The sequence below is a fragment of the Rattus rattus genome, chromosome 5 (genome assembly GCF_011064425.1).
Source record: "Rattus rattus isolate New Zealand chromosome 5, Rrattus_CSIRO_v1, whole genome shotgun sequence".
Taxonomy (NCBI): Eukaryota; Metazoa; Chordata; class Mammalia; order Rodentia; family Muridae; genus Rattus; species Rattus rattus.
In genome coordinates this window covers 8,911,230-8,937,442 of record NC_046158.1, presented here as the reverse complement: position 1 = coordinate 8,937,442, position 26,213 = coordinate 8,911,230, and the positions used below count along the sequence as shown (strand labels likewise).

The following is a 26,213-nucleotide window of genomic DNA, read 5'->3' as shown; positions in this document are numbered from 1 at the left end:
CCCTCAAAGATGGTCTGGCTTTTAAAGAAAGGCAGAGGTGTCCTGGCACCCTTCTGGGGCCCTCAAAGATGGTCTGGCTTTTAGAGAATGGTAGAGGTGTCCTGGCACCCTAGTTTTGCCCGTGTCTTGAGTGAGTAGGAGAGTGGGCAATTCCCAGGTCCTAGAGGATGCTCTGACCTTCCTTCCTGCCCATTCTTGTCTTGCAGACTTCTCTACCCAGGTGAACTCTTCATCCCTGAGCTCTCCAACAGGTCGAGGCTCCATGGCTGCCCCCTCGCTGCACCCCTCCCTGGGTCCAGGACTCGGCTCTCCTCTGGGCTCCCCTGGGCAGCTGCACTCACCTATCAGCACCCTGAGTTCTCCCATCAATGGCATGGGCCCACCCTTCTCGGTCATCAGCTCCCCGATGGGCCCGCACTCCATGTCGGTACCCACCACACCCACACTGGGCTTCGGGACTGGCAGCCCCCAGGTGAGTGCTGAGCTGAACTTTGGGGACACGGGACACAAGTGGGGCAGTCATCTGTAGACTATGAAGCAGTGGGTCAGAACTGAGATGTCTACTTTTTCTTCATGGGAGTGGGCTACAGAGCAAAGGCCTCATGCTGGTAGAGGTAGGGATGAGCCTCGCTCTGGCTCCTATAGCTCTGCCAGTTGAAATTTCCTGTAGCTGGTCTTCAACTCAGCCTGGAGCCTGCCCCCATGACTGTGGAACTCTCGGGTATCTGCTTCCTCAGGCTTGGGGACATCTTTCAGGGTCCCCTGGGGCTCATAGGTTCCTCGTCCCCGGACACTGGACTCAGTATCCCTAAGCCTTCAGGGAAAGCACATCCTGGCCCTGGATGCCCATCCCTGGGTTCCACAGAGGCCCTGGTGGCAGCCGATGTGTGGGCTCTGGCTCTCTGTGGCTCTGTGCATGGTGGCTATCTGCAAGATATGACTTCCTTTCCTGTGGCCCTGGTCCTGCTCTGGGCACGCTAGGGGTCTCACTCAGCCTCTTCCTCCCAAGGCCCTGAATACCTGCTATAGTGCCTCTCCCTGCTTCTATTTACTTGAGGGTCTTGGTGAATTTCTACCTGCATTTTTTGTCCTTAGTGTACATGAAGCTCTGTATCTGGAGAGCCAGCTCCTTGGGGTTCCTCTCTCCCTTTCTGAAACAAGTCAGGGATCCCCTCTCGGCTCTGAGCTTCTTAGGTTGGGTTCTTCCTCTCCTCCCCCAATAGCTTTGCTGTCCCACCTCCCATTGGCATGTCTGGGACCCCTCACTAGAACTAAAGGGCCAACAGCCCCTATGTGTCCCTTAGATTTCCAAAGCCTTTTGCCCTGAGCCACGCTGTCTCCTGTGTTGGAGTATGTGGAGAGGCCGGCCACTCACACCTCACCAGGTAGCCTGTTGAGGCTGGTCTGAGCTTCCTAAGCTTCTCCCCCAGACAACCTGGCTGCTTTTTCTAGGTTGATTCCATCTAAGCCTCTTTGCCCTAGTCAGTCTGTCTCTCTCCCTCCCTCCCTCTCCCTCTCCCTCTCCCTCTCCCTCTCCCTCTCCTCTCCTCTCCCCTCCCTCTCCTCTCCCTCTCCCTCTCCCTCTCCCTCTCCCTCTCCCTCTCCTCCCTCTCCCTCTCCCTCTCCCTCCCTTCCCCTCCCTCTCCCTCCCCTCCTCCCCTCCCCCCCCTCCCCTGCACATAGAAGAGCTAGGCTCCTGTTTATGAGCAGTCTGTTACACTGTCCCTGACCTTGCTTCTCAGAAGCAGACAGAAGGCCTGAGGTGCTGCTGTCCATGACCACCTGTGTGCAGGCATGAAGCAGGCCTGACCACCTCCCCGCCTTGGCCACGTTACTTTTGTCATACCTTCTCTATACCTTTGCTAGGAAGCCATGAGTGGGGAGGGTAGATGAAGAACTGATCTCTGAAGTTCCCTGGCCTCAGGTTGGCCCCTCTTGGCTCTCAGCTCTGTGAGGCTCCTCGCCAGCTCCTCTACCAGGCCATGGCCACCCAGTGCCCAAGCCATCCGTGTGTCTCATTTGTTTTGGGGGCTCTACTAGGACAGGGCCCAGGGGGGTGTTCCCCACCATGTCCCAAACCTGACTGAATGGCCGTGCTGGCCTCTCTGGGTAATTTACAACTGGGAAGCATTTCTGACCGCCCAGATGAGGAGCGAGTGAGCGAGGCATGGAGGCCTCTTGCACTGTGGGTGCCACAGTGACTTTGAAAGCTTGGCGAGCATGCAGAGGCAGAGGGGGGGGGGGAGGGAGGGAGGAGTGAGCGAGCAGGTCTGCTCTGGATACCTCATCCGAGTGGAGCTAGGTGAGGGCTGGCCTGGGCTTAGGGGGACAGGATGAGGTAGGAGGGGAAGAGGGGATGCCTGAGAGGTAGGTGGGGACCCAGGTGCGGTACTGCTAAGGCAGAACTGAAATAAATGCCAAAGATATGAAAGGGGAAATGGGATGGCTCCACCCAGGGAGGCTTCGAGCTTCAGCACAGGGCTGCCCAGTCCTGGGCCTCTTGAAACATGAGTTGGGAGCACAGGAGCCCCAGTAGGATGGGAATGTTGAGGAAGGGGAGAATAGAAACTGACCCCTCAGCTCAGACCCGGGAAGGGCAAAAACAAGCGTCCCCCAAGCCATGGGATTCCCAATTGCCCACTAGTGGAGCTCCGGGGAGCCTCATGCGTGTCTCAGGGCCTGCAGGGTTAGGCTTCCCACACAGTGACTGGAGTGGGGTGTGTGTGTGTGTGTGTGTGTGTGTGTGTGCACGTGTGTGTATGCAGTCTTGCCAGCAAAAGCCGGCTGTGTCTCCCTGCTGCCCCAGGATTCCCACATAGGGCCTTCAACCAGTGAACACATGGACTGTTCTCTTCTGCCATGAGATGTCCTGCCTGCCACCAAAGCCTTTCATGTCCTGACAACTCCCTCTCACACACTCAGGGTTCTCTATGTGGGCCTCCAGGCTTCCCAGGCAGCCCACCCAAAGCTAGCCAGAGTGAGGCATTCTTGCCTAACCTCACCAAACCTCACCAAACCTCACCGCCTGGCCGGCTGGGGCTGCAAAATCATTCTGGATTCCAGGCCCCCTCTGTTCTTTTTCTGTCCCGTGAGAAAGGGGTGGGGGGATGGGGCAGGAGGAAGGAGGCGAGGTTCCCCTTGCAGGGGCAGCAGGGGCTACACAAGGGCAGTGCAGACTGCACAGCTGGCTTTCTGCCTTGGTCAGGGGTTTTCAGAAGTGGGGGGACTACCCAGCTGGGCTCTGACGCCCTGGCAGATAGGCAGGCAGAGGGAAGCGCCTCTGGGCCCTGTGCTTACTGCAGAGCTAGGCTGGAGGCTGCGGAACCAAAACTGCTGTGTCATTGCGACGCTGCAGCTGTTGCCTGGGTGACGGGGTGAGTTTCCCACGCTTGCCCCTGGCGGCCAGCGGGCAGGGAGAGGCAAGGGGTGTGCCGAGGCCATGATAGCCACATGGCCCTACGGCTTGAGGTCCCGGGTATCCGCCTGCTTTCCTCTTATGTCCTGCCCCCGGATACCACTGTCGTGCATATGTGTGACTCTGGAGGAGCCCAGCCTCATTGCAGCCTGGGCCTCTTGTCCTCACCTGGGTGGTGGTGGAGTGCAGAGTGCCTGGGCTCTCAGGTGTCCAGGGCCCATGGCAAGTGTTAAGTGACAGCTTAACATGGTGGGTGGTGGAGAGTAAGTGAGCCTCTTGTATGCTGCTGAGAGGCCTGAGATCCCCGAGATGTGAGGTCTCTCGTACCCTGCAGTGGCCTTGATCTGCTGAGGGGGGGTCCTCTGAGGGCTGGACATAGAGGTGGTCCTGCTGGCCCTTAGCCGTTCTGCCTGAGTAAGGCTCTGTAGAGGGAAGTCTTCCCTTGTAGGAGACCCAGCTCTCCTTAGCGCTCATCACCAGCCTGCCAGGACTAACCTTCCCCAATGATTCTCTTGCAGCTCAACTCACCCATGAACCCCGTGAGCAGCAGTGAGGATATCAAACCCCCTCTAGGCCTCAATGGCGTCCTCAAGGTTCCTGCCCACCCCTCAGGAAATATGTCATCCTTCACCAAGCACATCTGCGCTATCTGTGGGGACCGCTCCTCAGGTAGGACGGCCTGGTGGTCAGGGGCGTGATAACATGGGCAGAGATCACTGGGCTAGGCACAGGGAAGCGAGAGCCCAGGGTAGCCCCCTGTGCCTGACAGAATAAGGGATGGGTTGGGAGCTCTAGGGGGTCTCGCTTTGTCTTCAAGTGAGGTGGATACCAGGAGGGGAAGGGTGGTCTAGAGCCATGCCAAGGGAAGGCGCATGCATGGATGGATGGCTGTGGTGCAGTGTCAGCTGGCCTCCTCTCTGGGCCAAGCCTGAGAGCTGAGAACAGTACCCATCCTCTTCCAAAGAACGATAGCTCAGGCACAGAGAGCACAAGCCCTATTGGTGACGCTGGTCCTCAAGGCTGGTGAGCTTAGCCCTAGTCTATAGAGAGAGGTGAACCTGTTTGTTCTCCGATGAGCAGGGAGGGCCAGGCAGGGTCCAGCCTGAACCCAGACAGGGATTCTAAAATCTGGACGCAGAGCCCTGGCCTGCAGCATGGCACACGGGCAAGGGCCTTGTCATTAAGTTCACCCGTCCTCTACCCCAACCCTGCAGGCAAACACTATGGGGTCTACAGCTGTGAGGGCTGCAAGGGCTTCTTCAAGAGGACAGTACGCAAAGACCTGACCTACACCTGCCGTGACAACAAGGACTGCCTGATCGACAAGAGACAGCGGAACCGGTGTCAGTACTGCCGCTACCAGAAGTGCCTGGCCATGGGCATGAAGCGGGAAGGTAGGCTTTCAACACCCTCCTGCCCAGCCTCAGACCAGGGACCTCTGTTGTCCTCTCCCTCGGCGTTCTTCTTGTGGAGGGATTTGACTACAGAGTCCAGTCCTGCATTTTGCAGTTTGCCAGATTCTGGTATAGCCTGGCCCGTTTCTTTGTGAGTCTCCTGCTCAGCAGAGCCCCTGGCCTGCTGTCTGGATAGCTTGTCTTCCTGCTAACCCTTCCCCCAACCAGACTTTCACCGAATGCTTGCTGTGTGGCTAGGTCTTGGGAGTTGAGAATAGACAAGATAGACCAGGTCTGCCCCACTGGCAGCGTGGCCAGCAGGACAAGGACTGAGCAAATACTCTACTCCTGAGGTATGATAGGTGTAAGCCAGCATGTGTACTTCACTCCTGAGGTGTGGCAGGTGTGAGCCAGCATGTGTCAGGGAGAGATGAGGCGCGGAGACCAAGCACTGAGCCCGAGCAGAGCAGAAGAGGCTGGAGGCAGAAGTAGGGGCGAGGAAGGGGGGAAGAGAGGCTCGGTGTCTACCTGGTCTCCGACTGCCCATGGAGGGGATGGGAAGGGAGGCCCGTGAGATGAGGCCCATTTGGGTTGGAGTGGGGGAAGGGGCCCCTCGAGACCACCAAAGCATCTCCCAGAGCCTGTCGAATGTGAGGGTCGTCTTCCCTTCTTCTCAAGGCCACTTCCGGTCTCATCCCTGGCAGGGTTACCTGTCAGCCTTCAGGTCCTCTGAGGAGCAGGATTCTGGGTCTGTTTTATCAGCAAGATGTATATGGACAAGGTAGAGAGGCTAGGTGCCATGACAGTTCAGACGACTCCCCCAGAGGTCCCAGATGTCAAGCTGTATAGCTAGACCTCCCAAGCTACACTGTGTCCTCCTGACCCTACATGTCGGACAGTAATTCTCTGGTTTGGTTTGGTCTGTCTGTCTGTCTGTCTGTCTGTCTGTCTGTCTGTCTGTCTGGGTGTGTATATGTCTGTCTGCCTGCCTGCCTCCTGCCTGCTGTCTGTCTGTCTGGGTGCCTGGGTGAGGTTTCTTCATCAGTTTTAGGCTCAGGCCTCACAAGGCTGGGCATTCTCTGAGGCAGGGTCTACTCTGTCTCCAGCACTGTCCCTCCAGCTTCCTCTGTCTGGGTTGTGCACAGGGACCAATTCCTACTGTGTGTCCTACCCCTTCCCACCAGCACTTCAAAGGCCCCTGTCCAGGACTGAGCTGAGTAGGACCAGTGCTGAGGTCTGCTTTTCTCTTCACAGTGACCCCTTCTTTTGGTACATTCTGACCCTCTTGTTCATGAGGAACCCTGTGCTCCTGTGGGATTCTTCCATGCTGTGAGGTCAGGGGTACAGGGGTGCCAGCAGTCTGGTCCTCATTCCCAGTGCCGGTGGTAGGGCAGCTCATAAAGAATTGTATGCTGTGGAGCTGGAAGTGTTGCGAATGTCGCAGTCAGGGCATCCTGACTGGGCACACGATCAGAGTGTAGAGTTCTTTTACATCTGACCTTGACTTTGCTAAGAGGTTTCCGAGGCCTTTAGGGCCCAAGTCTTAACACTGTTGCCTATCTGAGCTAGACCCCAGCTTCTGGCTTCCCCCCTATTTTTTCTGTAGTGAGAAGGTAGAGGTGGGGAGTGTTCTGCCATGAGAGGGAGTACGCTGTCTGTCCTGGGGGTCATGCCCTCGAGGGAGCACTAACTGGGAGTAGTCAGAGTATCGCATCCTCTGGAGGACAGGTGCTTGAGTGGGCAGACCTGGGGTGGGCTGTGGACCCGAAAGTGACCACCAGATAAACAGGTAGGTCCCTGGCTTTGGTCACATGAGCTTGGGAGCCTGTACCTGACCCAGACTTGGATGGTGGACATGCTCTGTGTAGAGATATGTCCAGGCTGACACCTGAGCATGGACGGATTAGGTACTGTGTGTCAGCGGAAAGGAGTCATGTCCGTGAGAGCCAAGGCTACCAGCAGACCTGGCATGTGGTGGGCACTGGAGTTCCGGCCCCAGAGAGGGACTCTCTAGCTCACATGACCCCTTCTTCCATTGCTCCCATGGTTGCCCTTGGGTGCTGGTGTTCAGACTCCAGCTGCCTGGACCTCGAGAGGTATGGTCATTGTATGTGATGTCCCCTAGTCCCAGTGTCACAGGAAGGGAGGCTGGAGCTGCCTAGGTCCCACTGTGTACTTCCTCTGGGTGTGGCACGGAGCAGCCCCTGTTCAGTCCTTGCACATAAAATGCTTGTCCCCCATGCCTGTGCCTAATGCTAATGTCCTGCACAGAATTGGAAGTGGGGTGCAGAAAAGAGGACTCCACTGCAGCCTGCTCTGTTCCTTGGGCCACCCTGTGTTTGTGACACCTGAGAGACGCTTTACCCATTCCTCTGGAGAGATGCACCCGATCCCACCCCATGCCTCTTTGTTCCAGCTGGATTTATGAGTGTTTAGTTTAAGCCCTGTGAAGTCCTGTCTTGCCCTAGACACAGAAGCCATGCACCTTGGCCCCTTGGGCTGCACAGCTATCTGTGTGGCAGCTATAAGATGTCTGGAGGCCCTCAGGCCTGGTGGGCACTGGGGGAAGGGACTTTTTCTTACCTACCTGAGATCTGTCATATTTCCCAGTGTCTGTAGCCATAGTCCATGGCCCCCCTCTTGAGATGGTTGGCCTTAGAGCATCCTGGGAACCTACCATGTGGGGATCTCTTGAGAGGATTCCCAAGGGCTTGTCCCCACTTCTGCCTGCATTTAGGTATTGGACACTGTCCCCGTCCCACCCTGGGATCTGGACCAGTCCCCAGAATGAATTCGTATTCGATTCCTTCTGCTCTCCTGGGCTAACCACTGGGAGGAGAGTTCTGTGAGCAGTGGGTGGGGCTGTTGGCTGTATGAGTTGGATGGTCTGACAGCCTTTGGAGAAGCTGTGGGGCCAATTGCCAACCCAGGGCCTTTGGCCCAGAGAATTCAGGACGTGCACCATTGGCTCCCATGCTAGCTCAGCCCCCAAGTACCCAGCCCCGGCGGGTAGCAGTCATTAAGTTGTGGAGCCTGAATCTAGTGATCTCTGTCTTCCAGGCTTGGTCACACATAACCCTGGAAACTGAGGTGGTGTAGAGGTGCTGTGAGGAGGGAGCTGACCACAAGAAGGCTATGTCTCCCTGTGGGGTGGCCCTGGCCTGGGAAAGGCACCCTGTCTTCAGGCTGATGAAGGATACTGCGGGCTGATAGCATCTATGTTGGGCAATAGCAGGGGCCTGCATGTGCAAGCAGCCACGGGGACTTGTTTGGCAGCATTCCCCAGCTGGGGGTAGGCAGTGCCCTTCTCAGGCTGGGCCTGGGCCTGGGCCTGTTGGCTGGGGCAGGTGGTGGTAGGGCTGGGGGGCCTGCAGGTGTGATGCTCTGCAGGCTGGAGAGGCTGTACACTGCACACTGCACACCCCATCCTCAGCTCCCTTCCCCCGAGACCTCTCAGCATTTCCTTCCTGACTCTCTTAGCTTCCTGCACCCTGTCCTCTGGCTCTGGAGCACTTGGGTGCGGAAATGGCAGTTTCTTGTGTGTGTGTGTGTGTGTGTGTGTGTGTGTGTGTGTGTGTGTGTGTGTGTGGTGTGTGTGTGTGTGCATGTGTGTGTGCACGTGCTTGTGCGCACAGACAAGGGTGAGCCCACCGTTTCTGCTGTAGGGAAATGGCCCTGGCTTAGTTGTTTCTCTAGGTCTATGACTTTACCTCTCTGAGCCTAGTGTCTCCATCTGAACATGGGGCTTCAGTAAGGTCCCCGAAGGCTTGTTGGTGGGACAGAGCAGAAGAGCTCAAGCTGGTAGTAGGGTTGGAGCGTGGCGGCCACAGTGTATTTTTGTGCTGTATCTGTGTTTGTCCATGCGTGCATGTCTGTCCGTGTCTTAACTCTTCTTGCAACTTGCCCCAGACTTGTCCTTGAGAGAGGGAATATCATACCCTCAGCGTGGGACCTTGGGAAGAAGTCACTCGCTCTGGCCCAACCCTGCCTGGGTACGAAGAAGGGGAAGAGGCTAGTGTATGTTGGTTGAACCTGGTCCTGCCTATTTTACAGACCAGCTCTGGGCTTTTAAGGAGCAGAGGAAAGCTACAGTTTCTGGCAGAGTCCCAAACATGGGAAGCACTAGGATCTGGGATACCCATTTACCTCAACATCCTGTTCAGGTCCCTCAGTTGTGCTTGGGCCCAGTGGCTGAGCAATCCCCACACACTCCACTTTTGACTGTGTCCTAACTGGGGATCCCGGTGTGTCGGAGGAGGCTCATCTGCTCAGCCTGCATTGGATCTTGGGAGGGCTGAGCCACGGCTTCAGGCACCACCACAGGCTGAGGGAACCTCAGTGTCTGAGGCAGCCGCCTCCCCCGCAAGGCCTGTGCGGGCTTGGAAGGATAACGAGGCTCTGTATTTACAGACGCCTCCCGCCCGAGGCTTCCCGGCGCCAGTGGAGCATAAGTCAAACATGAGTGTGTCTAAAAGGTGATTGAGCTGGCAAAACATAAATCCCCCACTCCCTCTGCCCCCTCCACTGCCTATAAATAAAACGATAATATTTATAACGATGCCGCCCTGAGCTGCTGGGGCCTTCGGAGGCTTCAAAGTGCTTCACAAAACATTTGCTAATTAATTCTCAGCTGCCCCCGCACGGGAGGCAGGTCGCCCGTGGCCAAGCTCTCAGGGATAACTGGCTGCTGTGAGGGCCTGCACTCTGGGCTGCCTCCTTCTGGGCTTCCCCCGTCCCAGGGCTGTCTCTGAGAGTAAGGAAGTCCCTCACTGGAGAGTGAAACTGGGCCAGCAGGGTGGGGCCCAGCCTGCTCAGGTGCTTCCTTCAGGGTTCCCTGGAGGGCAGGCTCCACACTGACATTTTACAGGAAGTGGGGTACAGAGATGCTAGAGGAGTTGCCCAAAGTGCCACAGCTGCTCGAGGCGGGCCTCTCACTCCAGAGCCTGCAGTTTGCCGTGGCACTTGTCTCTCTGAGTCTGGTTTTCCCGTCTGGGAAGGTGAGGCCGTTGAATTGACAGTGTCCTAGTCCAAGGCTGAAGAGTTTTGTCACCTGGCTTTGAGATGGGGTGGGGGTGGACGGTTGCCTGGCTCTGGCTACAATTGGTCTCTTCAGTTGCCGCTCAGTGGGGCTGCTTAGCATTAGCAGGCTGAGGAGTCTCTAGGCCCTGTGCTAGACCCCTCAGTGACTTGTGGAGTGACCCTAACCCAGATGCGCTGGCAAGCCACATGAAGGACCCATAGGAGCCCAGCTGGGGAGGGATAGAACCGGGCAGATTTTTGCAGCCCTCCCCCCGTAGACTGGGCACCATCTGCCCATGGCATTCAACTCTGCACCAGCCCCAACCTGCTGTCAGATTTTCCAAAAGAGCCAAGCTTGCAAAACACCAGCCTCTGCCCAGTTCCTCAGCCCAGCTGATGCTGTGCAGGCATCAGACCAGCCTTCCATCCATGGCGTGTTCACAGGTAGAAAGTCTCTGCTACAATCAGGCCATTGAGTTTTGGGGGAGCTTAGCCCCAGCATGGGAGAGCCTCAACTGGATGGCGTTGGTGGGCCCAGCAAGGACCAGTAGCCAGGGGCACTGAGAACCGTCACAGAGCTTCAGAAGAAAGGGAACCACTGGGCTGAGCATTGCAGTGAGCCTGGGAGGAGTGAGGGGAGATGGGCACAGAGAGAAGGCTGCTCCCTGGGAGGTGGCCGCCAGCAGCTCCAGGTGGTTGAGGAGGCCAGATGCAGTGTGCGAACCCCTTCCTCCTCAGCCCTCCTGTGGGCCTTGTGTTTTACTCTGTAAGCCATTCGTGGGCCAGGAGGTAGGTCTGCCTGTAGAGGAGGAGGCTGGTGCTGCCCTGCTCTTGAGACCCTGGGGCTGCTGAACTGTGTCCTGCCACCTACGGAACTCAAGGGTTAGGAGAGCTCTGACCAAGGTCCTGAGAGAGCAGCACCAGGCAGATCCCTTGGGCCACACTCTTTGGAAAGGCGCCCTTCTGGACACTGGTCTGGAGAGGAGACCACCCAGGGCTCCACCTAGCCTGCTGCAGGAACCCAGAGGGAGGGGCCTGTTGGTGTCAGAGTGTGGGCAGGACAGAGTAGAATAGGTCCACGGGAGCTGTCAGAGGGAGGCAGGAGGATAGAGCATGCTCAGCTGCTCCAGCCTGAGGCTCCTCACTGGACCTGCTGGCTGGACAGCTGTGGGAGGAGCCAGCCTGCCCCGCCCACCGGCCTTTCCCTTCCATGCTGCCCCTTACCATCCCCCAGGGCCAGGCTGCTCACAGCTATCTGGGGACTGTTGTCTGGGGTGTGAATCAGGGTGGGCAGTCCCAAGGCCCGTGACATCCTGGAGGAATGGGGCCAAGCTATGGGCCGCGTGAGGGTGGGGTGCTTCTTGGCCGAGGCAAGCACAGAGAGCCTGGGCCGTGCGTGTCTGACTGTGGCTGTCCCTGGCTCTGCCTTAATCACCTCAGTGGTCACCTGTGTATCACAGTCACCACCCCTGCTCCTGATCAGAACATGCCCTGTACTCTTCTGGACATTTTTGTAAGTCGTTTCTTCCATTGAACTTTACTCCCTCCGTTAGATCCATTCCTGCTTCTTCCAGGAAGTCTTCTTGGGTTTCCCCACATCCTCAGACCACCAATGTCTTGAAAACCCATGTTAGCATTCCTGTGACCCATCAGCTCCAGGACAGGCCATCTGCCTTGAGCTCAGGTGGGCTCTGGTGTGTTTCCATTATTAGCTGGGCGTGTTCAGGGCATACAGCCACCCAGTGGCAAGGTGCAGGCGGGTATTAGGCTGGGCTCAGGCAAGGTGCAGGCGGGTCTTAGGCTGGGCTCAGGCAAGGTGCAGGCGGGTATTAGGCTGGGCTCAGGCAAGGTGCAGGCGGGTATTAGGCTGGGCTCAGGCAAGGTGCAGGCGGGTCTTAGGCTGGGCTCAGCCCGTGTCTCCCTCAGCTGGCCTTGGAGGGGACTCCAGGACACTGCCTTGGAGCTAGCCCTGCCTGTCCCTGAGCATGTTGTGGATGTCCTAGGAACTGTGGGGACTGGCCAGCCCGGGTGACTGTCTCCTGTTTACAGCCGTGCAGGAGGAGCGGCAGCGAGGCAAGGACCGGAACGAGAACGAGGTGGAGTCCACCAGCAGTGCCAACGAGGACATGCCTGTAGAGAAGATTCTGGAAGCTGAGCTCGCTGTTGAGCCCAAGACTGAGACATACGTGGAGGCAAACATGGGGCTGAACCCCAGCTCAGTGAGTGTCAAGATGCTCACCTGCCTCAGTTTCCCCTTGTGCTTACCCTCCTGCTTGAACAGCCAGTGAACCTGAGCTCTTTGGCTGCTGTGGCCTTTGTCCCCACCAGTGGGACCTCTGTCCCGCTGGTGACACTGTGACTGGGGGGGGATATACCAACCTTCCTGCTGGCCTTGCCTGTCTGCCTCATCCAGATACTCAGCAGGGTCCAGCCCAGGACCAACTGCCATTGTGGGTCTTGGCTTACATGCACAGTGGGGCTTGAGCTCAGTGCAGGGGAGTCCTGCAGAGAAGCTATGAGCAGCTGAACCCGGGCAGAGCAGCAGGCGCTGGGCTCCAGGCTGGCTCTCACCAGAGTACGGTCACAGGGAGACAGACGTTCTGGACCCTCCCTCTCCCACCCACTGCTATGAGGAGGTGGAGAAGCCAACAGGGAGGTGCTCATGACTATGCAGCTGCTGTGACCACTGTTGAAGCAGAAGTGTCTCTTGGCCCTTCAGCTAGTCATCCTCCAACTGGCCACCTATAGGAATGGCCTAGACAACCACTTTCCCATCTTCCTGTACCACCTGCTACCTGTAGCTGCTGTAGCCTCCAGACAAAACCGGAAGGGCCACGGTGTCCACTGCTGGCCCTTTTCCTGACTGCAGGGTCTTAGTTTCAGATCTTTCTGGCTTCCATGCCTGTTCCTGGACTTTCACCTGAACTCTTCCCCCAGCCCTCCCTCCCCTGCCCCTGCTGTCACTTCATTGTGACATTGGCCAGTGTGGGCTTGTTTGGGTGGGATACCCCATTTGCCCGAGGCCCCAGTCACAAGGCTGCGGCTGTGTCCCAGATTGCGATGTTTCTTGTGCAAAGCCAAGAACGGGGCCTTGCACAAACCCACAGGCCTCATGTTGTCTCAAGCACATGGCCCAGCTATGTCTGCCCTGGATGTGCTTTTTCTTGATATCCTGACCTCATCTGGATTTCCGTGTGGGCCTCAGATCTGTGACTAGAGTCTTGCCATTGGACACCCAGTCCAGATAGACCTCAAGGAAGGCCCGGTCCGCTTCTCCCTCTGAAGCAGACTTATGCTGGTGTTCTCTTGAGTCTTAGTGCCCTCGTCTCAGCCTGTGGCTCTGGTTGTTTTCCTTCAACTCCAGGTGTAGGGCAGGGGGGTAGTGAGCTATCCCAGGAGTCAGTGGGGTGTCTGAGCTATGTGGGGTCAGCACCTTTGGCCTGTCCCAGGGGCCCAGATATGTCTCTTCCTCTCTGTAGTCTGTGAGTGGAGATCTCCCCTTGTATACTTGTTGAGGACCTGTGACACAGTCTCTATCCCATCCCTGTTACCCAGAATTCTTGTGTCTAATCCCAGAGCTGCTGTACTAGGGGCAATGCTGGTAGCCTTCCTTGGCGGACCCAATCCTGGCTCTGTTACCACACCTACCAATGGAGACCACAAAAAGCCTTGCCCACTCGAACCTGCCCAGCGCTCTGGTTGGAGTCTGCTCCCTAAGCCCTCTTACCAGTCCTGCAAGGGAGAGGAGAGCAGCATCAGGACTGTGGAATAGGACCTGAGGGTGGTTGGCTGGGGTGTGAAGGGGGACTAGGGTTTTCCTTTATCAAGTAAGGCCATTGTTGGGAATGGCCTCAGTTGTGGCCTTTGCTGCTTTTCCACGAGGGTTCAGGTTTTCAGAGCTACACAGTGGGAGGTCAGTGTCCTGTCAGTGTCCTGTGACTGGCCTTGATCCGCTCCATACATGGACCTGGTGGTCTTCGCTCATAGGCAAGCTAAAGAGGCTGGATAGGCAGCCCCTAGCCACACAGATGGGCCGCTGGCTCCTCGGGCCCTGCCTGGGTGGGCTTGTGACCACGCCTCGCTGGGAAGCAGTAGCTCATTAAATGTCTGCAGTGGAGTCTGCTGAGAGGAGTGAAGCTCACAGTGGGATGGGACAGGGCAGAGCCAGAGTATGCTCAGCCCCTCCCTTCCAGACGGCCCTGCAGTGAGAGCCTGCAGGCCTCGGGCCTCACACCTGTATAGCCCCGCCTCCTTCCTTCTCTGGTCCTCTGCTCTAGCCTGGTGCCCAGTCCTGGCAGATGGCATGTGTGCACGTGGCCGCAGAGGCCACAGTCAGCTGTGGCATAGTTTTTGAGCTCTTTTGCCCAACCATAGTAGCATTGTGGCAGTGGATTCAGAGGGTGGCCAGGGAGAAAGCTGTTTCAGGCAAGGCAGAGATCGCAGAGCTTGGGCGTGAGGCTTGTTGTCCGTGCGTTCTCACAGCTGGCCTGGGGCCCTCACTGTCTCCTCTCTTTGGGCTGCTCCCTGGTAGATGGCAAGTGAGGAAGACATCCATGGAACCACCCCCTGTGGCTGAGAGACAGAGCCAGGCTGCAGACAGCCTTCATGCTAAACAGAGTCAGTACCTAGTACCTGCTGTGCTGGGGCTCTGCTGGCCTCTGTGGCTGGGGTATGGCACCCATTCCCTTGGACTCTGTCCTGAGGACCATGTGCTGACATCACCTGTCCTTGCTGCCCCGGGCTTCCCCTGCAGCCAGTCCTGCCAGGCCAGTGGTGCGAAGCTGACTTGTCAGTGCCTTTCACCGAGCGCTTCATGGCCCTTCACCCGGGGCTGGGTGTTTAGACGGAACGTCACTGCTGAGCAGATGGTTTCTGTCAGCTGAAGCCCGTTAAAGCCGGCCATTCTCTCCTTATCCGATGCTCAGCCACTTCTGTTTGTAAAGCCCCAGAGTCCTGTATCCTATTCTCGGGTACTCTTAACCCATCACACCCTGAGATCAGAGGGCCCTGGCTCCCCTGCCAGGCTCTGGGATGGGCTTCCCAGCCTACTGTGAGGCCCACCTGAGCGCCTCACCTATGGCAAGGACTGGTTGCTCCTCTTCTGGGCAGAACTTTCTGGAAGGCTTCTAGTGACATCACCTCTACCTGCGACTTGGAATCTGGACCAAGCACGGACCAGCCCTAAGCTTGTACTTGCATGTTTGATAGGACTTCTCTCTTCGGTGGGCTACTGTTACCTTCAGAGATGGGGTCTGGCTCTACCTCAGCCCCCTCACCTGCCTGTTAAATGCCTTCTATCATCTTCCCTCAGGGTCTTCCTCTCAGGGTGGGGAAGACCTGATGGGCGGTGGCACACATTGCCAGTGGCCTCCATGGTACAGATTCTGTCTTCCTCAGCCATTGAGCTGTGTGACCATAACCTGTGTGGGTGGGACCCAGTCAGGCCGTTGGCAGTGCTGACTCTCCCCTTCCTGCCTTTCCCGAATTTGGAGGTTCCCCAGCTCCCTGCCTTGGGACTCCTGCCAGCTTCAGGTCAGCCGTGTCCTCTAATCTGCTTTTTTTGATACATCCCTCTGACTTCGAGGCTCCTGCTTCTTCTGATGACCCCGCCGTGATACTAGTCCAGCTCCAGTCAGCCAGGGCCATTCCCCCATCCCTGGTACTGTGGGTGGATCTCTTCTTCAGAGTCCTTTCACTGTGCCAGGTCCCAGATGCCAGAGTTTGGGATGCAGATTCTGGAACTCCACTCCGTGGGTTTTTTTTTTTTTTTTTTTTTTTTTTTTTTTTTTTTTTTTGGTGTGTGGGCTGAGGTTGTTCTGCTGGGGTTATCAGAGGTGTGAGGCTTGATCGATGTCCTTCCTCCACTCTAGCCAAATGACCCTGTCACCAACATCTGCCAAGCAGCAGACAAGCAGCTCTTCACTCTTGTGGAGTGGGCCAAGAGGATCCCACACTTTTCTGAGCTGCCTCTGGACGACCAGGTCATCCTCCTCCGGGCAGGTGAGTAGCCCGGGCAAGTGAGGCTAGAGCGGTAGAGTGGGAGGCCGCCGGTGGTGTGGTGAGCTCCGGCCCACTCCTGTTGTCTTTCCCCTTCCAGCTAAGAAAGTCAGTAGAGGCTCTCCTCAGGCTGCCCGCCGGGTCTGTGCGACCTCTGCAGCTGTGTCACCTTCCAGCTTCAGGTCTTTTTCGGAGCAGAGGTCTTGATACAAGTGTCTGGACCGTGAGAGTATGTCTCTGTCATACTCAGCCGAGGGGAGCATTGGGGAGGAGTGTAGCCTTGGAATGTGGGGTGGGGTTAGGTCTGCAGGCCGCCCCGATCCTTATTTATTAACTGGGCACCGGGGCACGCTGACTGTTGCCCAGATTGCACCAAGTCACCAGTAGGGGTGCTAAGACTGGGAGCCGTACTTCTCCACCTGTGGAGAGAGAGGCACCTGCAGCTCTTGCTCACCGCAGAGCTGTGGTGACGGTGGACACTGCCTCGCTCTGGTGAGACAGCTCATGCCGTCTTGAGGGGCCTGAGCGCCCTGATTTGCTTTGGTTTCCTGCTTGCACCAAGGGCTCTCAGCCTCAGCCCACCCCGGAAGATAAACTGAGCAGAGACGGAACCCTGTGTATCATGGAGTGTACTTAGTTGGGGCGTGGCCTTCCTGCTTTCCCTTTGAGAAGATCTCTCGGTGGGCATGGGTTGCCGAGACGAACAAGATGGATCCTGCCACGTTGGCCTCTGCCTAGGTGGGCTTGTGCCCCATTGGGATGTGGCATGTGACCCACTTTGTGAACACAGGGCTTCTCTGAGGCTATGGGACGCATTCTGTCTGGGAGAAACACCACTGTCTGGGTCTTTACCGCAGTGACCGTGGGCGCAGCAAAGTCCCCCTAGCCTTCTAGCCTTGGACCAACTGTTTAGGCGTTTTAGAAGTCCTTGCCACCAAAGCACGCCAACCCACGTGGAAGGAACACCCGGCCCTGGGGCGCGGCCTCAGACGACCTGCTCAGCGTAGGGTTCAGGTGCCTAGATATGAGGCGAGGCAGAATTGGCCACTCGTACCCTTGTGGGGTCCCCAAGATCACATTCCTGGGGGTGATCTCCCCCGTGGCAAGAAGCATGTCCTGCTCCACCTCTCGAGTGCTGACTGCTTCCGTTTACTCTTATAAAATGTGTCAGCGTGCTTGCAGTCATGGTATGGGACCGGCAAGGCCTGGGATTTCAGAACACGGAGTTTCTGGACTCCCATGTGCCACCTCGTCAAGGAGCCCCTGGCTGTTTGTGCAGAGCCCTCTTCTCTTCCTCTTCAGGGCCCCCTTTTAGTGCTTCCGTAATAGCTCCAGTTGGTCGGTGCTCGAGCCTGGGATATGTGGCACTGCGCCTGTGACTCCAGGGCATTGTGCATGGTCCAGACTGGCAGCAGTCCTCCCTAGCTGTCACAGGGGAAGTCCTTGGGAGGTCTCTCAGCCACTCTGAGGCACACGAAAGAAGCTTCGGTGCCCTGCATTTGTACGAGAGAGTCCTTGGGGTGGAACTTTCCAGGCGGGAATACTGGTAAACTGTGTACTTGGCAGAAGGAAGAGGTGGTGTTCACGCTCAGGTGCCCAGGAACCTTTCTCTAGGGCCACTTGCTGGGCTCCCACTTAGGAACCCTGACTTGAGTGTGGAAAGAGATGAGTCTGGAACACGCTGCTTCCGGAGCTCTGGTGTGGGTGAGGGGAAGGGACAGTGATGGGGGTCATAGAAACAGCAGAGTGACCATGTGCCTCCCCTCCCCAGGCTGGAACGAGCTGCTGATTGCCTCCTTCTCCCACCGCTCCATAGCTGTGAAAGACGGCATCCTCCTGGCCACCGGCCTGCACGCACACAGGAACAGCGCCACAGTGCTGGGGTGGGCGCCATCTTTGACAGGTGGGCTGGGTGGCACCTTCTTTGATAGGTGGGCAGGGTAGGTACCATCTTGGTAGGTAGGCAGGACGGATGCCATTTTCAGCGGGTGGGAAAAGCGGGTGTCATTTCCAACACGGGAGTGTGTAGCATCATCTTTGATGGTCTGTGGGTTGGTAGGCTAAGTATGGATTGTGGTCAGCAGGTAGGTGAGGTGGGTGTCCTTTTCAATATTTGGGCCATCTCAAATGGGTATATAGGGCAGGGACTATCTTAGACAGTTGGGGACAGACCCCTTAGTCTCTTCCTGCTCTGTTGGACATAGCCTGTGTGTAGGAAAGACATTAATGTGAAAAAGGCAGGCCCGACATATGGAGATGGCTGTCTGTGGAGTCCGGTGTCAGGGGGGTTGAGGCCACAGGCAGCCTCTTCCTTTGTGAGCTGAGTATCCCCAAGTATAACAAAGACAGGTTACGGCACTGGTATGGTTCTATAGTGTGAACATTGGGCACACCTCAGCCATAAGCACCGTCATCATCCCAGACCTGTGCCCTGATGTATCACTGAATAACTGGTGTTTCTGATCTGCTGCTACTCACGCCCCCAGTGGACCTGGGTCTGGAAGGCACCTCTGCACATGCCTGAGCTGCTTTTAACACACATGCTCAAAGGAGCAGGCTCCCTGGAGTGCAGACACATGCAAAGGCCGCCCGGCCCCAGCCAGTTACGCTTCTGCAATGCCTGCCTTACTTACGCCCACCAGCTGAGGGACTGCGACTGCCTCTCCTCTGTCTGGATGCCCAGCCTTGGTGTACAAGCTAAGGGCCCATGCCAAACCTCAGTGTCCTGGGGACCTGGATGTCAGTTGCTGCCAGCTGAGGTTGGGGGTTTAGGGATGGTGCAGGGGCGTAGGGCAGTGAATGGGAATGAGCAGGCCTATAGGAGGAAGTGGGGAGAGGTGAGTCCCTGAGCTCCTGACGTCAGAGGTGAGCAGAGCCACCCACCAGTACTCTGGGACAGTGAGGACAGTACACAGACTGAGCTCTTCCCAGGAAAAGGCCAGGTGGAGCACACAGGCAGGTCGTCTAAGTACAGAAAGGTTTGTTGCTGTGTGGGGGACAAACGCTAACCTCAGCTCACTGCCAGGCTCTCTGCTGCAAGCCTCTGACAAGCTAACATATGGGGCCACTCCACAGGGGAAGGCATTGGGGCTTAGCCTTCCGGGGTCCGATTTTGGGAGGTAGAGCCAGATGCCAGCTTGCAGTGAAGTGACGTACTGGGGGCGTTAATGCTTCTGTCTTCTGGGGACGCCAAGTGCTGGTTGGAGAGGTTCTAGCTTACCCTCATTGTCAAAGGGTGAAGTCTGACCCTTGGTGGCAGGGCTCCTCCTTGCTGCTGAGGTCAGAGAGACTCTGGTTCAAGTGGCTGACACCGGAGTGGAGCCTAGGATTCTTCCAGACTCCGCACATGTCGAGTGGGCTAAGGACATGTGAAGGCCCTTTGGAGGCATCTTGCTGAGGAAAGGTGATATCCACTTATGGAAAATGACTTCTACCAAGAGGCTTTGTCCCAGGGAAAACTCTAACCTGGAGCTAAAGGGAACAGCTATGAGTGCAGGGCAACCTGGGCTGGCCACACAGCAGGAGATCTTGTCTCAGCTCTCCTTGGCTCGTCAACCTTAGGGTTCCTCCTCTGGGCTCAGATTCCCAAACAGCGCTGGGGTAGTGGAGGACACCATCCTCCATAGAACTGAGCTCATGGCGATGCTTCCTTCCTGTGGACGTGGCCAGGCCCAGTACATCCAGCTATTCCCGGTCTACCCTGGGCTTCATGAATCCAGTGGACCCTCCTTGGTGGGGCCCTGGTAAGGACGTGTCTAACTGGCACTCGCTTTCCCTGCAGGGTGCTAACAGAGCTGGTGTCTAAGATGCGTGACATGCAGATGGACAAGACGGAGCTGGGCTGCCTGCGCGCCATTGTCCTCTTCAACCCTGGTACGGCCCTGCCATCTCCTCTGTGGGCCCTTCGGGGCCCAGCGTCCCCATCACAGAAGACACCAATCTCCTGCCTCCACTTGTCTGGAGACTTAATGGAGAGGCTCAAGTGGCACTCTATGAGACCGGAGTGTGCACTTGACATCAGTGCTCTCCAGCTGAGCCTCGCGGGCTCTGCTGTCCACAGTGGTCTTCCATTAGAGTGAGCTCCCAGGATGGAGTTGGTGGTCAGTCCATCTTGTTAGGTGTCCCAAGGGTGGCTGACATGTCTCAAGCCTTGGTTTCAAGGGCGTTTGGGGGGTCAGGGTGGACAGCAAAGCCCCTTGGTTGGCTCTGGAGCTTCAGTGTGCGGGGCCTCCAAGCTGCTGCTGCCACAAGGCTGAGGCAGTGTCTTCTGTGTGGGACGCTGCACGCGAGGCTGGAGTGTGAGCAGTGGCCCAGGCCCGTGCTCACAGCACCGGGTGGGCGGCAGATGCCACTGGTGGCCAGTTCACATGGGGATGGGAACGCATCAGCAGAGAGTGTGGGATTCTTGCTGGGAAGAAGTTCAGGGATTCAAGGGGTGGCCCATGGACTTGTGGGTGCTCTGGCCAGGCCCTAGGAAGCGCTGAGCCTGGGCACTTGCTGCAGCAGGCATTCATGGGCTTCCGTATTTGAAAGTCCATCCCTGTCTGCCTAGGAAGGGGTTGAATGTGGGTTGGGAGCTTGGCTGATGGGGCTCACCAGCCCTGCCCATAGTGAGTAGAAGATATGGGGGGACAGGGACATAGGCTTGCACCCCAGATAGCTCACCAGGCTGTAATTCCTGAGCCAACCTCATAGTTTCCCAGGTTAGGTCTGAATAGGAGGTATGGCGAACCAGGGAGGCTTGGGCCTGGGGCCTCAAGGGGTAGGGAGGGGTAGTCCTGTCAGGGACTGGGTCAGTTGAAGGTGTCTTATGTAGTCTAAGGAGCCCCCAGCTACCCCCAGCATTCTTACTGGCACAGTGGGCCCTGATAGTGTTGATGACTGTGGTTGTGGCTTTCCTGCAGCCTGTATTGCGGCCAGTGTCTAGGCTCTAAGGAGGAGCCTCCCGGACTCATGGTGTGGGGAGATCCTCAGGGAAGGGCTTCCTGTCACTGAGGCCGGGGCCCAAGGGCAGTAAAAGCACTGGTCACGGCCACCTGGAGAAAGGTGGGGAAACTAAGTCCTCTAATGACAAGGTCACTTGACTTCCAAGTGGCCGAGTGGAGCACCCGTCCTCCTGGTCTGGGTCTGCAGGGCAGCCATATCTACTTGTGTAGCATATGCCCTCTCTGCTGGGCTTGCATGTTTGTGGGAGGTGGTCTGGGGGCTCTGACCTGAGGCTGTTTTCCTCTGCAGACTCTAAGGGGCTCTCAAACCCTGCTGAGGTGGAGGCGCTGAGGGAGAAGGTGTATGCGTCACTAGAAGCGTACTGCAAACACAAGTACCCTGAGCAGCCGGGCAGGTGAGCTCCACTCCGTCCCCGACAGCCCCCTGCCTCAGGCTCAGCCACGCCTCTCCAAAGCCCTTTGTATGCCACAAAACAATGCTGTCCTCCTCAAGACCACCCTGGGATGCTTTTTAGGCTTTGAGCAGGAGCGAGGCAGCCCTTGGACTCATGAGCTCTGAGGACAACTCACTTTCCCCTGTAGCCCGTTGAGAGAGTCGATCCGTTTCCTAGCGCACAGTAGGTCCTTGCTATTCGTGACTTCTCTTCTTCACTTGTTCAGTGACCCAGAAATGCCAGCACAGTGTAGGTGCTTTTCAGTTGTTCAGAGTAGGTGTCTGAGGCTGGAGAACCCATCATGTCTGCTGGCCTAAGACTGTCATCTAGTCATGTCCAGGTCCGAGGTGCTGGGTGCACAGCCTAGTGTTAGGCACATAGTAGGTGTTCAGGAGGAACGGTGCATTCCAAGGATTCAGTTCTGCCTCTCCCCTCGCAGGCTCTCAGTGTGCAGACTAGGTGTGAGAGGGGGGGTGTGAGACGGGCGGTCGGGCACACTAACCCGTCCGTTGCCTGGCACACACATGGTTAACTGTCCACACTGCTGTTTAGCCCTCATCTGGTTTGGTTTAAAGTGAAACTTCCCGGAGGAGGACAGGAGGGTGGCAGCAGCTTGTTTTTCCTGGCTTCCTGCCTTAGCCCATCTCGCCAGCTCAGCAGAAAACAGCCTGTTCTCTGGCGCCTCTCCAGCCGCCAAGCTTCGCCTGTGCCTTTAAACTGAGGACTGCGGGGCAGCCAGCCACAAGGCTTCCTCTCTGGAAATGAAAGACATTGTTAATAATTAATGAGGCCCAGAGCCCCCTCCACTATATAGGGAGGCCCCGAGCAGAGGTCACATGTGGGACCCCAGGTCCTGTCCCCGCACCACACTGTCCTCTCTTGTCTGTCCATCTCCCGTGAGTTCCTAGACTCCTTCCCCATGCCTGTCTGTCTTTTGCCCAGGAAACGCTCCAGGGGTAGAGGAACCCCAAGGCCTCTCCAGTCCTCCCCAGGGAGGTGCTCCTGCTGGAGCACGGAATTCCCCAGTCACTGCTGTCTCTCCCTTCAGCAGGGGGTCTCCACCCTGTGGCTTGTCAGTCACCCATGCTATTACTAAGGCTGCCCACAGATCTTTCTGATGCGTCTTCCAGGACACGCCCCACTGCCCCTATAGGCACAGCTGCTCTCGCAGAGGCCTCTCCGATGCACAGAGAGACACTCATGCCCTTGCCTGCTGAAATCTCTGTTGAGGATCTCCTTGCCCATGGAGCAAGCCCACACTTGTAACTGCTCTCCCAAACCCTGTTGGGCCTGTCCTGGCCAACAGTAGTCTTACCATTGGCTCTTCCTTTCATTTCAGGGCCTTATGAATGTACCTACCTCACCTTACCGCACCCCTACCTCACCCCTGCTGCACCCCTGCTACATCCCTGCCACACCCCTGCCCCTTGTCCTCTTTTGTCTCCAAGGAGCCTCCTTTTTCTAGTTCCCCACTTCTTCCAGAAGGATCAACGTAGGCAGCTTCCTCTGCAGACCAGACTCAGGTCCCAGGCACTGGGCTCGGCTGGTCTCCAGGGAAGCTACGAGTCACCGAGTCACCGAGTAGAGCAGGGAGCACTCCCCACCTCCTGACCTGTCCTCACTCTCTACTATCCTGCAGGTTTGCCAAGCTGCTGCTCCGGCTGCCTGCACTGCGATCCATTGGGCTCAAGTGCCTGGAGCACCTGTTCTTCTTCAAGCTCATCGGGGACACACCCATCGACACTTTCCTCATGGAGATGCTGGAGGCCCCACATCAAACCACCTAGGCCCCGTCACCCATGTGCCGGTCCCTTGCCCCGCCTGGACACAGCTGCTCGGCTCCAGCCCTGTCCCTGCCCTTTCTGATGGCCTGTGTGGATCTTTGGGGTGCAGTGTCCCCATGGTCCCAAAAGATGCATCACCGTCCTCGCCATCATCATTAATGCTTGCCTTTGGCCCAGGGCCGTGGCAGAGCTGGCGTGACACCTACCCAGCCCCCTGCCCTACACCAGGCTCTAAGGCTGGTCACCCTGAGGGTCTTGGGGTACTTCGTGGGGTCTTCAGCACCTGGAGCTGCAGGAGCTGGGAGAAGGGCTTGTTCTGGTTGCTGGTTGCTGTCGCTGGTTCTCGACATGCCCGCGTGGCACCTCTGTTTGGAGTGCCCCATTTTTGCTCGTGCAGAGTCCTGGTACCCAGCTAAGGGTGGGAAAGGGAGCAGGTGGGGCAGGTCATATCCTCCTGGGTCATAGCTAACCTTTAAGCCTGTTTCCAAAGATACCCTGGGATATCACCCCGAGCAGGATTCTGGGACCACCTCAAGGCCGCGTGGGCTGGAGGTCCTCTGTCGTGTTCCCTAGTTCCTTCTTATGTCATCGTTCTCCCATCCTGTCTCACCAACCAGGGTTAGCCAACTGTAGTAGCCTGCCTTTTCCCTATCACAGATCTTCCTTTCTGGTCTGCAAGGTGGCACCATGGGTCCTCCTGGAGGGCTGCCCTGGCTTATGTAGAATGGGGTTTCCACCTCAGTGGTCCTGTGGGACACTGGACATCCTGAGGCTCAGGGAGGAGAGGAGGGCTGTTGTCTGGTTTCTGGAGAGGGGGGCCTGAGGGGCTTGGAGATGAACCGGGCAGACATGGCAGGTCTGTCAGGTGCGGCTGACTCAGCAGGCTCTGTGTGGGACTCTAGCATGGGCCCTTCCTTGGACTGGCCGCTTCTGTTAGGATCCCGACAGGGACTTCCTGGGACTGCCGCGGTATGGTGGTGTCTGTGGACATTGTCCAGAACCTTACCCAGGGGCTGTATGTGTCAGACCTGCTTAGACTTCAGCCCTGTCTCGTGTGGCTCTGAGTGTGCCTCTCCGGCTGTCCGGCCGGGTTTGCACTGTGGGGCCTCCTTGGGTGCCAGTCTTCATGATCTAGTCTCAGAATGCAGGGCCCCGGTTTGTCAGGCACTGGTGCCTTAGTGATTATGGCCATACTGCGTCCCCACAGCTGGTCTCCCATTGGTGTGTGGGTGGGAGGAAGGCCCTCAAGAAACAGGCCATGTAGGGGATTGGACCTCGAGGTGGTGGGTGGGAGGAGCCAGCTTCCTGGTGGGGACGAACACATTGATTTCTCGCCTTTTTAAAATCCCAAAACCATAGCCAGCAGAGGCACCTATAAAAGTTTCCAGAAACACCTTCCCTGCACCCTTCTCTCCACGGAGTGGCATGGGAGATGTCCGTGGGAGACATCACAGTTCCCGGGGTCAGCCAACTACTCCTCTCCTAGGCTTTCCTAGAAAATCTGTAGCCTTTGGGGCTGGTAGCACTAGGCAGAGGAGCCGATTCCCCAGTCCACACCCAGCACCGTGCCTTCTGCAGACCTCCTCTCCCACTGTTCGTGTCAGCCCCGTTCTACACTGTGCCCTGTTTCTGAGCCACTGAGCATCCTCAGTGGCTCCAGCAGAGAAAGTTCTGGGGCTGAGCCACGTCTGGGCTTGGCTGGCTGTCAGGCACTGGGGCCTTGGCCGCAAGCCCCACTAGCCCACATAGCCTTATCCGCCACTGCTTGTCACTATAGATTCCCTGGTGAGCTTCCTGCTCCTTTAGCCTCATTGCCACTGTCATCAGGTGCAGTGCTGTTTGTTTGCAGTGGTGGTGTGGGCATGGTGTCACTAAGGAGAAAATTGGGGCTTCGTTTAACCAGACCTTCAGTCCTGTTACCAATCTGGCTCAATTAAGGTGATTGTCATTATTATTGTTATTATTATGGTGGAGCAATCTTTAATTTTCTAAAGATAGCACTAGCATCAGCTCATTAGCCACCCCGCGCCCATCCCCACCTCAGCCTGGTTGGATAACAGCTGCCACCGATGGTCACGTGACTTCACCCTGCAGCTCCTGGGCCATATCCCTCATCTGGGTGACCACCCTGCTCGGAGGTTCAGTTGGGGCTCCCGTGGCTGAGAAGGAAGATGGCCGGCAGGGCCTGTGGCAGCTGCTGGCCCATTGTCACCCCGAGACCACAGTCACTGGGGGAATTTGGCCCCACACCCTCAGTTTTCCAAACTGCAGCATCCCCAGGGATACTGGGCGACTTGGTGACAGCGCCAAGAGACACCCAAGTCCCCTCCCCTGGCATCCCAGGATACCTGGCCAAAGCAGGCAGCCAATGGCTAGTCATTGCCGTCCCCATCGTAGAACTGGGGCATGTGACCTGGTCCCCGTGCACACAGGTGTGTGGCGTGAGCACGGGTGTGCTGTGGAGACTGCAGAGGCGACGGGAGATTCGGCCCAGTTACTGATGTTTGTGTTCCTTTTAATCAAGACTTTCCCTTTTTCCTATACATTTGCTTCTTGTGAGCAAGGACCCGAGGTCCCCCTCTGTCGGGAGTCGGGCTCTGGTGACTCTGGAGGCAGGGGCTGCATCTATTTTCAGATGCTTCGGGCTGGAGTGCCCTGATGTCTAGCCATGCCTTAGCTGGGCTGTGCGGCCACCGTGGGGAGGATGCCGCGTCCGCAGGGAGGAAAGATAGAGGAATGTTTAACGCACCGGGAAGGGTAAATGAATCTATTTTTGTACAAATGTAATTTTATCCCTCATGTAAACTGGATAGCGTGGCGGGGGACCTGTTTTGTTTCTGCTTTGAGTGTCAAGAAGCGTTGGGACACCCCGACGCCCAGGCGGCAGAGGAGGCCCTCACCAGGAGGCTGAAGGCTCGCTGGCTTGAAAACAGCACAGACAGACACTTCCTTTGGTGGGAGGGAGGGCCACCGGGCAGGGTTTCCTTCCCCTTCTTGGTGATTTGAACAACCTCGCTCTGCCCTCGGTGCCTGCCTGCCTGCCGGCCTTGCTGCAGCTCGTCTGACTGTGAACTGACTTCCCCGCGTAACTGCTCTCTGGGACATTGTGGTGCAGACGCCGGGGGCTGATGAACAGCAGTCTCAGGATTGTAGAAAAGAAACAAAAACGTGAGAGGAGAGAGAAATATGAGCGTTTCAAAATATATCTCCATTCGGTTCTCATC

The 26,213-nt window shown here is 57.0% G+C and overlaps 1 protein-coding gene across 1 annotated transcript; it reads left to right on the top strand.

The window, feature by feature from the left end:
* The first annotated feature begins 206 nt into the window (after positions 1-206).
* Rxra (retinoid X receptor alpha) lies at positions 207-26,213 on the top strand. Its single transcript, XM_032902981.1, is given in 10 exon segments — positions 207-472; positions 3,934-4,084; positions 4,630-4,809; positions 11,878-12,047; positions 15,699-15,828; positions 17,597-17,692; positions 17,695-17,728; positions 19,607-19,698; positions 21,061-21,166; positions 22,845-26,213. Coding segments are annotated over 10 exon segments (1,317 nt in total). The 5' UTR covers positions 207-262; the 3' UTR covers positions 22,993-26,213.